General features: G+C 42.3%; 1 protein-coding gene across 5 annotated transcripts in view; it reads left to right on the top strand.

The window, feature by feature from the left end:
• Positions 1–11,043, top strand: part of Upf2 (UPF2 regulator of nonsense mediated mRNA decay) — a 122,081-nt gene extending 111,038 nt beyond the window's left edge. For 3 of the 5 annotated variants that reach the window (XM_052727474.1, XM_052727472.1, XM_052727473.1), the window contains 2 exons: positions 1,045–1,165; positions 9,769–11,043. In XM_052727474.1, the coding sequence (XP_052583434.1) occupies positions 1,045–1,165; positions 9,769–9,778 (131 nt within the window). In that variant the 3' untranslated portion in view covers positions 9,779–11,043. Of the gene's footprint in view, positions 1–1,044; positions 1,170–9,768 lie in introns of those variants that run through there. The other 2 variants (XM_052727476.1, XM_052727475.1) reach the window with 1 other exon arrangement.
• Positions 11,044–12,887: the final 1,844 nt, after the last annotated feature.

Here is a 12,887-nt window from a genome sequence, read left to right as displayed (position 1 = left end):
GGAAAGATGGTTTAGCAGTAAAGAGCACATACTGCTCTTCCAGAGGACCTGAATTTGATTGCTCGAAACTACATCTGGAGGCTCATAGGCTCATAAACTGCCTGTAACTCCAGCTCTAGGAGGACCCACTCCTGTGGTTTTCCTTGGCATTCATGGGCACAAAACTCTCTCACACACACAGTTAAAATTAATTTTTTTGGAGGTCGGGGGCTTGGTTTTCAAGACAGGGTTTCTCTGTATAGCCCTATCTTGGAACTTGTTCTATAGATCAGGCTGGCCTTGAACTCGGGAGCCACCTGCTTCTGCCTCCTAAGTGCTGGAATTAAAGGCATGTACCATCACTCCCAGCTATAAAAATAAATCTTACCAACAGCTGGGCAGTGGTGGCGCACGCCTTTAATCCCAGCACTCGGGAGGCAGAGACAGGTGGATCTCTGTGAGTTCGAGGCCAGCCTGGTCTACAAAATGAGTTCCAGGAAAGGCGCAAAACTACACAGAGAAACCTTGTCTCAAAAAACAAAAACAAAACAAAACAAAAAAAAAAAGAAAAAAGAAAAATCTTACCAACATAAATAAAAATGTGGAAAATTGGCTATGAAGTTCAGTTTGTACCAAGCTGAGGACTTGAGTTGGAATTCTTAACACCCACATAAAAAGCCAGGTGTGGTGATTAACGTCTGCAACCCCAATGTTGGGGAGGCAGATCCCTGGGGCTTGCTGGCCAAGCCACCTGAAGTAATAGGCAAGGCCCAAGTCCCAGTGAGAAACCCTGTTGAAAAAAACAGGATGGACAGAGTGCCTGAGGAGGAACAACACCCCTAGGTTGTCCTAGAGTATTTGAGATGTAGCTATCAAAATTGTTACTTCCTTTACGTTTTCATGCTTTCAATACTTCATAATTGTTAGCCTATATAATGCTCTTTTTTGCAAGTTGCTACCTACATACAAACACCAAAGTACTTAAACTCCCTGGTGTTTTGTGCATTTGTAGAAGTGTGTATTCACAAGAGCTAACAGCATTGTTCTCTTTGCTCCTCATCACAGAAATGTTGCAGTCTCTTGCACAGCGCCCAGCTCCAGCAAACACCAATCGTGAGCGGCGGCCTCGTTACCAACATCCAAAGGGAGCACCTAATGCAGATCTAATCTTTAAGACTGGTGGGAGGTAAACAGCCTTCACTTGATTTTTCTCACAAGAGTTTCTGTTCATGTTTTTGTGAACAAATTGAGAGTTTGGCATTAGACTCAACACAGTTAATTTTATTGAAGCCTGTTACGTCACTGCTAAACATGCAAAATAGCTTAAAAGGCAATGAGAAATATTAGTTTCTTGCCTATTCCATAAAGTGTATGTTGTCGTATTGAGATATATATATATTTGTTTTTGTTTTTTCTGGATCTTGCTTTGTAGACCAGGCTGGCCTGAAACTCACAGAGATCTTCCTGCCTCTGCCTCCCAAGTGCTGGGACTAAAGGCGTGCACCACCACTGCCTGGCCTATCTGTCCCTTTTGTAACGTCATCAGAAACCAGAACTGTAGAATGTTTTTATTTTGATATTTACCATAATATTGACATTTCCATTTGGTAGGCTAACTTCTCAGGTATTCTTGTCAATATCCAAGACTTTCTCAACTCAAATATTGTCTTTTTATCATTTTTATATGTTGAGTTGTCAAAAAGTATAAGAAATCAGTTTCCATACCCTCAAGGCTGGAGTCCATACCCCCAAGGCTGGAAAATGAACCTATAAGTACTTGAAAGTTAATTCTGCCCTAGCTGTTTTTGTTTTGGGGTTTGTTTTGTTTTGTTTTTGTTTTGGGATTTGTTTGTTTTTTTTTTTTTTTGGTGGGGTGCCGATGTGTGGGTGCTCAAGACAGAGTGTCTCTGTGTAGCTCTTGATACCCTGGAGCTCACTGTAGACTGGGTTTGCCTTGAACTCAACATCTGCCTGCCTCTGCCTCCCAAGTGCTAGGATCAAAGGTGTATACCACAACACTCAGCTTAATCATTTATTTAAAACGAAACAAAAATTAAAAGACTTAATACAAAGTATTTCCTAGGAAGTAGGAAACAGATAAGAAATGGGGAAATAGATAACTAAATATATAAGTGCATATATAAACACACTTTTTAAAAAAATTTCACATGCATTGACCTTTAGCGTGCATGTATGTCTGTGTGAGGGTTTTGGATTCCCTGGAACTGGAGTTACACTTGTGAACTGCCATGTGGTACTGGGTATTGAACCCGGGTCCTCTGGAAAAGCAGTCAGTGCTCTTAACCGCTGGGCCATCTCTCCAGCCCTGTTTATGCCTTTCTTAGTCTGTTGATGGTGTTACATAGTTGTCTTTCCAAAATTCTTTAACGTTGTTTGGTTTCCCTCTACATTCCCCATTGAAAGAGGTAGCCTTGTTTGTTCTTCCTTTCCTCAAAGTAAGGCTATGACTTAGCATTGCGGGCTCACTGAAGCTTCACTGGGAACCCTTCCTGCCTCTTGGGTATTGTCTTAGTCACCCTCACAGTATAAGCTTTGTTTTTTGGTTTTGGAGATTTAAAAAAGTAAAAAAAAATTAATTTTATGAGTGTTTTGCCTGCATGTACGTCTGTACACCACATACGTCCCTGGTACATGAGGAGTTTAGAAGACACTGGATTCCCTGGACCTGGAGTTCGGGATGGTTGTGAGCCACCATGTGGGTGCTGGGAATGAAATTGGAATCCTCTGCAAAAACAACAAGGCCTCCAAACTGCTGAGCCAGCTCTCCAGCCCCTCTCCCCTTTTATTTACTTATTTTGAGATAGGGTCCTACTATGTAGCTCTGGTGGCCTGGAACTTACTATGTAAACCAAGCTGGCTTTGGACTCAGATCTGCCTGCCTCTTCTTCCTGAATACTGGATTAAAGTACTGCCCCTTTTTTCCTTATGTACCCATCCCTTGGTTTCTGTGACTGCTGGTCTCTGCTTTTTTCCTTCTCCAATCCCCGTAACTATGAGCATGGATTGACAGTAAATGTCCTTGTTCCTTGGACTCAGCCTTCTCCTTGCCATCTATTCTCTGGAAACAGTTCATCCCTGCTGTGGTCCATTTGCAATCCAGAACTCTTACACCCAAACCTTGAGCTTGAGCTTCTGACCAGTCAACTGTATATTTGTGCCCTGGCCCAATCCCTTCTCCCACAGTATTCTCCAACTTAGTTAGCATAGCCAACCCCATTTGTCTACACTGAAAAGGAGGTTTGGGGTTTTGCTCATCCCTTTCCTTCAATTCCCTTGTCTACATAATAAATTCATTTGTGTTCTTCTACTAAGTAATGTTTTCTACATGAGTGCCAAGATTTAGATTACTGCCAAGGTTTAGATCAAGAGCCCACCCAATTGGAGTACTGCAGCATTGCTCTTTTAGCTAAGATCAAGTGTAGATTGTTATTGTAGCCCCTCATCAACTTTGTAGTCTGTTTCAACCCTCCCAGGTCATTCTCTTCACTATACTTAGTATTCTGAGATGCAGTCTGCCATATGACTTAGTGACCCCTTCTACTTAAAGCCCATCAGTGGTCCCTCATGCTGAGCTTATAGTATGAACTCTGAATTACACAACTTGGTTAACATTTCTTGTTGTTCTTTCTCATATTCTCAGCCAAGCTGGCCTCTTGGTTAACTGTATTCCTTTCTCCCTCTGAAGCCACCATATATTGTTTCTCCCCAACCACAGGAGCTCTGTTCCTCTTTTAGGGCCTGCCTTGATATTCTCAGGACTGACCTAAGTAAATAAAGATCTGCTGCCATAACTCTGTGTTCTACAGAGCAATGCCTGCTTAATTACCTGTTAGCTTGCTTCCTCCATTTCCCCAGGAGATTGCTGTAGGGGTAAGGACTGTGCTTTGTCTTTCCTTGTATCTCCTACGTCGCACTTACTTGCTGGCATCTAATTGAAGCATCTAACTGAATAAATAGGAGTTGAGTAGATAAAGGGACTTTTTACAATCTATGTTTAATCACTTAATTTTCTTCAAGTCTCCTCCAAGCTCATTCCTTGTATCCTTTATTTGTGAAAGTCATAACTCATCAGCTAACTTCTTTAGCCTATTTTATCTAAAACACAACTTTAAAAAAAAGAAAAGAAAACCCTAACTTAATCCATTTCCTTAGTTAGGGTTTCTATTGCTGTGATGAAACACCACTACTAAAAAGCAAGTTGGGGAGGAAAGCATTTATTCAGCTAAGACTTCCCAAATTACTGTTCATCACTGAAGGAAGTCAGGACAGGAACTCAAACAGGATAGGATCCTGAAGGCAGGACCTGATGTAGAGGCCATGGAGGGGAGCTGCTTAATGGCTTGCTTCCCATGGCTTGCTCAGCCTGCTTTCTTATAGAACCCAGGACCACCAGCCCAGGGGTGGCACCACCCACTATGGGCTGGACGCTCCCCCATTGATCACTAAATGAGAAAATGCCTTACAGTTGGATCTCATGAAGACATTTCCTCACTTGAGGCTCCTTCATCTCTGATGAGTCTAGCTTGTGTCAAGTTGACACACAAAAGCAGCCAGCACAACTGACCCCTTGTCGACTTGACACACAAACACATTGCTATTAAGCCACAGCCCTTCCTTTCTTATTCACTCCCAAGATGTCACATTAAAAACCTAAATAATTTTAAAAGTCCCACAATCTTTACAAATTCAAACACATTAAAATTTCAGTCTCTTTAAAATATCCAGTCTCTCTGAAAATCCAAAATCTCTTAAAAGTTCAAAGTCTTTCAGCTGTGGGCTCCTGTAAAAATCAAAATTAAAGCCGGGCGGTGGTGGCGCACGCCTTTAATCCCAGCACTCGGGAGGCAGAGCCAGGCGGATCTCTGTGAGTTCGAGGCCAGCCTGGTCTACAGCGCAAGATCCAGGAAAGGCGCAAAGCTACACAGAGAAACCCTGTCTCGAAAAACAAAAACAAAAAAAAAAAAAAAAAAAATCAAAATTAAATGCTATCCTTTTTTTTTTAAAGATTTATTTATTTATTATGTATACAGTGTTCTGCCTGCATGTGTCCCTGCAGGCCAGAAGAGGGCACCAGATCTCATTACTGGTGGTTGTGAGCCACCATATGGTTGCTGGAAATTGAACTCAGGACCTCTGGAAGAGCAGTCAGTGCTCTTAACCATTGAGCCATCTCTCCAGCCCATACTTTCTTTCTTAAAGAGGGAAGAAGCAGGGCACAGTCACAGTCAAACCAAAGCAAAACCAAACTCCAGCTGTGTGAGTGACACAATGTCCAATGTCTGGGATCCACTCGCACTCTTTTGGACTCCTCCAAGGGGCTTGGGTCACTTCTTGTGCCCTGCCCTTGCAGCACACACAGCTGAGACTCCGGCTGGCTCCATGCCACTGCTGCTGCTGCTGTCCTTGGTGGTTGTCTCGTGGTATTGGCATCTCCAAACTGGTGGGGTCCTCTGCTGCAACTGGGTTGCACTTTTCACCAATAACCTCTTATAAGCTCTCTTCAGGGTGCCAAACCTCAGCTGCTCTTCATGACCCCTTCAGTCCTGGGCCTTGAATGCTACTGAGGCTGTAGCTTCATTAATGGCCTCTCCAGGCTTTTTACAGTGCCAAACTTCAGCTGCTCTCCATGACCTCTTCATGCCTTCAAAACCAGTACCACCTGGGTGACTCTTACACTACCAAGTTCTGCTGCCAGCTCGAGATACAACCTTGGCTGCCTTTGGAATACAGCTTCTGTGTGCTGACTCTCAGGACACACTTACTTGAAGATTTCACCTTAGTGAAGCTAGTCTCTTCTTAATCACCACTAAATTCTCACCTCCAGCTGACCAGCAAGGCAAAGGTTTTGCTTTAGTAGTTCTGGTATCTTGTTAATCATAGCTGACACTTCAGCCTAGCTAACCAGAACTACAGAATCTTAAATCAAAATAGCAGATAGCCCTGATAGAGTCTTTAAACTTCCCTCTGAAATTTCACAAGCCAGGCCTCCATCTTCTGCATTGCTCTCAGCATTCTTAACTTCCAAGCTCCTACAGCCCATCCCACTGAGCTCTCAACACTCAATGGCTTCTCGAGTCCAAATTCTAAATCCTTCCACATCCTCCCAAAAACACGGTCAGGTCTGTCACAGCAATACCCCACTATGCTGGTACCAACTTGTCTTAGGGTTTCTGTTGCTGCAATGAAACCATGACCAAAAAGCAAGTTGGGAAGAAAGGGTTTATTTGGCTTACACTTCCACATTGCTGTTCATCACAAAAGGAAGTTAGGACAGGAACTCAAGCAGGACAGAAACCTGAAGGCGGGAGCTGAAGCAGAGACCATGGAAAGGTGCTGCCTACTGGCTTGTTCAGCCTGCTTTCTTATAGAACCCAGAACCACCAGCCCAGGGATAGCGCCTCCCACAATGGGCTGGGCCCTCCCTCATCAATCATTAATTAAGAAAATGCCATACAGCCCCATTTTATGGAGACATTTTCTCAATTGAGGTTCCTTCCTTTCAGATATCTCTAGCTTCTGTATCAAGTTGACATAAAACTAGCCAACATATCCATCATCTTTAAGAATGGCCCTCTGAGCCTGTCATGGTGGCACATGCTTGTCCTAGTACTTGGCCAGGCAGAAACAGGTTATTACTTTGAGTTCAAGGCTTGCTTGATCATAGCAAGTTCCCTGTCTCTAAAGGGACGGGGTGGGGGTGGCATGTGGTGGGAGAGTACTTGGCTCAGTGGTTCGGAGTACTTATTGCTCTTTCTGAGGACTTGAGTTTGGTTGTGGCAGCTTACAACCATCTGTATGTAACTCCAGTTCCAGGGGATCTGACACCTTCCTCTAATCTCCACGAGATCAGGCATGCACATGGTACATATATGTACATACACACAGGCAAAACATTCACATAAAATAAATCTTTTTAAAGGTCCTTTGAAAGTCTAATGAACAATTTAAAGATGTAGGTGTGCCGGGCAGTGGTGGCACATGCCATTAATCCCAGCACTCCAGAGGTAGAGGTAGGCAGATCTCTGTGAGTACAAGACCAGCCTGGTCTACATAATAAGTTTCAGAACAGCTAGGGCTACCCTGTCTTGAAAAACCAAAAAGAGGATGATGTAGGTGTGAATAAACATTGTAAAAGAGAAGGCAAGTGTGTAAACAAGAGGTGTTGAGCCTTTTGGAGTACCAAGTGGTCTCTGGTTTTCAATTTTAAACTCTAAGTGAATGGGGGCTGGAGAGATGGCTCAGAGGTTAAGAGCACTAACTGCTCTTCCAGAAGTCGTGAGTTCAGTTCCCAGCAACCACATGGTAGCTCACAACCATCTATAATGAGATCTGGCGTACAGGCAAACTTGCAGAAAGAACACTGTTTATATAATAAAATAAATCTTAAAAAAAAAATCTAAGTGAAGAGGAGAAAACAGCAGGATGGAATCTTCTGGTGGTTTGGGTCCTATTTGTTTTCTTTGGTTTTCACTTCAAGATAGCATTGGTAAAAGAATGTGGCATCAACAGGTGTCTTAAGTGCGCTGTAGTAAGGGGCTTTTTGTGTGAAGGAACCTTGAGCCTACATGGTAAACACCTGAGAAACTGCCTCCAAATAGATTCTTAAGTTGATGGATTGTTTTTAAAGTCAGTTTTTAATATTCATGATTTTACATGTCAGTTAAATGAGATTTCCTTGCAGATTGGTTACTGAAGTAGTGGCAGCATCTTTGCCTAGGGATTTGATAGGCCTAATCAAGAGTTGATAGGACTGTAAATTAAAACTTCAGCCCTTGAGAAAATTACAGGCATTTACCTTGAATGGGGTAAGATGCTTCAAGTAAAACTATTTTCTAAATTTTTCTGTAGTGCTGAACAAGTTGCTTTCTATTCTGTTAGTGTTGAAAACTGAGAGTGTGGTGTCTTTCACAAGTGTTGGTACTAATGTCTGGATGCTTCAGTTTCATGTGGATTATTCCAGTGTTCTTCAAACTTTGCAGATGCACATCAATTATTTCCTGAAATGCATCCTGCCTACTCTTGTTTTTGTTTTGAGACAGGGTATTGCTATGTTGTCTAGGTTGATTTAAGTAATCCCAAGCCTAGTTCTCCCATCTCATCTTTTCAAGCAGCTAGGACATCTGGTTTACAACTTTTATTAATACCTCCCCCCCTCCACGACCCCCCCCCCCCCCCCCCCCCGACACACAAACACATTGCTGGATAATTAACCCAGCTAGGCATATGTTCTACCATTGAGCTAAACCCCCAGCCCATAGTTTTTTTGAGATAGAATCTCTCTGTGTAGCTCAGGAAGGCCTTCAGCTCTCATAATTCCAGTACAGAGACTGGGGTTGTTTTGTTCCACCACACTCCATGTAGGAACCTCTTTATTAGTTATTATGAAATAGTATACCTCCTAGAATAACATTAACCCAGTGTGTGTTAGAAATACTTTTTTCAGCTCTTAGAATCACTCTGGATGATTCCTTGCCTGTAAACTAGTCTAGTGACGCTACTAAAAGTCTGTCTTACAAAGATTTTCAACGTTTTCTCCTCTCATCCACTGCACTTATTCCATTTTATACAGTTGCTTTGTGTTTACTTCAGGAGAGACCTTTGCATCTTTGAATTCTTTCTTTTAGGGAATGGTTGTGTTGATATCCCGACACACACACACACACACACACACACACACACATACACACACACACACACACATACAGTTGCTTTGTGTTTACTTCAGGAGAGACCTTTGCATCTTTGAATTCTTTCTTTTAGGGAATGGTTGTGTTGATATCCCGACACACACACACACACACACACACACACACACACACACACACACACACACACACCCCGTTCAGTTAGTTCAGTTTTGGGAGGTTTGTTTTTTTTTTTTTTTTTTTTTCTGGTAGGTAATAGCTCAGGATACACTTCTCCATGTTCATATTTTATCCCTTGAAAGTTTCTTGCTACTATAACCTGCTGCTTGTAAAACATAATGTAGAAGTTCTTTCAAGCTGCCATGAAGTGCCACAGATTGAGTGGTTTCAGCAGCAGAAGTTTGTTGTCTAAGTTTTGGAAACAGGAAATGTGAGGCCAGGGATTCAGCAAGGTTGATGTCTTCTGAGCTGTGAAGAACATATTCAGGCTTCCCAGCTTCCAGAAGCCTTCTGGCTGTCCATGGCTTGTAGATGTATCACCCTAGTCTGTGTCTTTATCTCCACATAGCATTCTTTCTGTGTCCATACTTTCTTTTATTTCATCTGTGTCCATTCTTCATTTTATAAGAACATAATCATGTCCCACCCTATCCCAGCATGGCCACATTTTAACTGATTACACATGCCAACAGCTGTTTACAAATAAGATTACAGTCTGATGTTTTATAGGTTAGACTTCACCATATGCATTTTGGTGATACACCACTCATAAACTGTGATTTCTTAACATCTTAGTTGTAGAGAGCCAATATGGTGGCACATGCCTGTTATAATCCTATGACTTGGGAGCAGAAGACAGGAAAATCAGGAGTTCATAATTATCCTCAGCTACATAGTGAGTAGAAGGCCAGGTTGGGCTCCATATGACCATATAAAAAGTATGGGAGAGGGAGAAGATGGAAGACAGAGAAATTAGCTGCAAAAGAGTGTAGGGACACACCTCCTATAAAGAACGTGTATGATCTTCAAAAAGTATTTACTTGGAGAAGTCGATGTCAGGTGCCTTACTCTTCCTTGTCCTGCAGTAGTAAAGTTCCTAACATCACCCTGTTTGTACCTTTAGGAGACGTTGATCCAGCAGCACGTGTCATTTCATTAGGTCCTGTATCTGATGTTGTGGATAGTGGAGTCCTCCAGCAATTGAATGAGAGCAGCGGACACATCTCAGCATGTCGGTCTAGAGAGTTGCGAATCTAAACCTGGGACAGGCTGGGGCCAAGAGGCAGAAACACCAGCCTCTGCCAACACCGGAACAAGCCGACGCTTCCAGACAAGGCAGAAAGGCCTTTTGTAATGGAAATCACGTGAGGGTTAATCTTCTCTTGAGAATGGCAGTCAAGAAATGAGACGGTTCACTTGACTACTGAGCAGTTACACCAGGAAGAGCGTCAATGAGATGACTGAGCCAGAGAAGACACGGTTGAGATGGGAATGGTATGGGGGAAATGAACTTGAGTTTTAAACTTGATTTAAGTTACAGTGTCTCTGAATTGAACATCCCATGTTGGAAGAAGATACATTTGGGGGCTCCAGGACTACAGTAGAAAAGTATAGAGCAAGCAGTAAAACCTTCTAGTAAAAACTTACATGCAGGACAACAAAATGATGAAAGATATACAAATGCCAGATAAGCCACCAGGAAGGGTTTTGTTAAGGAGTTTGTTTTAAGAGGAACAATGGATGAGGGAGGGAAAACCTGTTTTGTCCATCAGAGTCAGTGATGTAAAATTGCCTATTATAGTGAAAGAAAATGTGAAGACTGTTAATATGCAGAGCATTAATTCAGATGGTTTAGAAAAGTCTGACACCAGCCTAAGAACGGGGATACAGTTGAGCCCATTGTAAGTATCATTGAAAACCAAGCGTGCCAGGGAGCATGTCACGGAAGAGCGACAAGGACAACAAGAAGTGGATCAGAGTCTTTTGTTGACCTTCATGGGTTTACAGCCTCTGTGTCTAAACAAAATATGGAAACAAGTAGAGCTCTTACTTTGCTTTTGTTTTCCTTTCATTTTGTTTTCTTCCCCTCCCCCCAGTAGAAATGAGGGTTCTTAGTCTGTTTCTGACAGTCTGTTAATTTATTAGGATAGGTATCTTTCATTTGCTTTCAATAGGCATAGTGATTTAGTTAAAGAACACATCTGTATGCTACAACTTGATTACATCTTTTTTTCTATTTTGCATCTTTCTTTTACCATGTTTCAGTTTCTGCATGTAGATTTCAATAAGAAACAAAACTTGTAAAGTTGTAACATTTCACATGGAAATGCTGCCCAATCTTCACCAGCTTCAGAAATCTGACCTTTGCCGATGCTGCAATAAAGTGTTGTAATTTGGATTTGGCATGATTTGTTTTATTTGGTTTGGGAAACCTATCAGCTGATCAGCTAGGATCACCCATGATCGTCTTCATGCTTTATAAAAATATTCTCTGATAGATACGGTCGTACATGACTAATCCCAGAACTCAGTATTGAGGCAGGAGGATCACAAGTTGGAAGCTAACCTGAGCTATATAGTGACCTGAGTATATAGTGAGACTTTGTCTTTATTTTGTTTTTGTTTTATTTTAAATAAGGTCCTCCTATAGCCTTGGCTGTTTGTACTCATTCTGTAGACTTTGGAACTCAATACATAGACTTGGGAATCTGCCTGCCTCTGCTTCCCAAGTGCTGGAATTAAAGGTATGTGCCACCATGCACAGAAGACATTGTCTTTAAAAACCAGGTAGTAGGTGTAGGTGTCTTGCCTAGCATGACCCAGGCCCTGTGTTGCATCTCTAAGAAATATGAAACAAACAAAGGGAAGAACTTCCTCCCAATGTTGCTAAGTTAGTCCCTCACACATGCGCATTTACCAAAGATAAACAGATGTTCACAAACCCAGCTGTCAGACTTCTTCCTTCCTTCCTTCTAGTGATCCACCTTTAAGAACTAATGAGCTTAGAACCCATCTGAGAACCTTTCTCAAGGTAAGCCCTGCACTTCCTAGCAGGGCCTCAGACACCCTTACATGTATTGCCTTTGCATGAACTGCATGAACATGCCATTGCAGAACTGACCCACTTAAAACCAAGCAGCCAGCCAGGGGGATCATCATAGGCAGTAGTACATGGTGGGAAGAACAAAGAAGGATACGATGAGAAAAGTGGAGGAGGAAAAAGAAACAAAAGAAGCAGCCCAAGGAGCCCAGTAATGGGTGGGATTGTAACTGTCAAGCCTTAGATTTGAACCCCAGTACCACAAATAACAAAAGTTAGGACTGCAATAAGCCCCGTCCTGCCAGTAATAATAATACCAACCCAATAAGCCAGTGGGATATTACCCTGGAATATAAAAATTAGTGTGGAGAGAAGCATTCATTCTGCAGGTGAGTCATCCTGAGAGGTGTCTTGTCAATCAGTGTGAGTACTTGTTGGGAATCTAAGGTCAGCAATTGTGGAGATGGCTGCGGGATGTTTTGTATGCTGTGAATATGTGTTGCTCTGATTGGTTGATAAATAAAATGCTGATTGGCCAGTAGCCAGATAGGAAGTATAGGCAGGACAAGCAAATGAGGAGAATTCTGGGAAAAGGAAGGAGGCTGAGTCAGGAGATGCCAGCCCGCTGTCCAGGGAGCAGCATGTAACGGCACACAGCTAAAACCACAGAACGCGTGCCAACATATATATAGATTAACAGAAGTGGGTTGAGTTTAAGTGTAAGACCTAATCAGTCGAGTAGTTTTAGTTAATATAAGCCTCTATTTACTTGGGTCTGAGCGGTCAGGTGGGACACAGGAATTTTATAAGTGGGACCTTAGTTCCAGATGAACACAGGAAAATTTCATCTACAGGAGATTTTTTATTACTACAGCAAATAATTTCACTGTAGGAAGTAAGTGCTAGAATATTGAGAATACTTTACTAGTAGTAAAGAGAGAGCCTCCAGGCTTCCTAACGATTCCAACTGTATATAAGATCTTTATCCATAGTGAGAAACTAAAGGGCAGAGATTATGTGCCCTAGGTCCTCATTGGAAGTGATCTTAAAGTATTTAAAATACTTACACTTTCAGGGGATGGGAGAGATGGCTCAGTGGTTAAGAGCATTGGTTTTTTTTCTTCCAGAAGACCCAGATTGAAGTCCCTGCACCTACATGGTGCCCAACAACTGTGATTCCAATTCCAGGAGATTTGATAACC

Source organism: Peromyscus californicus, unplaced genomic scaffold, assembly GCF_007827085.1.
Source record: "Peromyscus californicus insignis strain IS unplaced genomic scaffold, ASM782708v3 Scaffold_8__1_contigs__length_139910024, whole genome shotgun sequence".
Lineage (NCBI taxonomy): Eukaryota > Metazoa > Chordata > Mammalia > Rodentia > Cricetidae > Peromyscus > Peromyscus californicus.
Note: the sequence above shows the minus strand (reverse complement) of the source record. Positions and strands in the feature narration are given on the sequence as shown.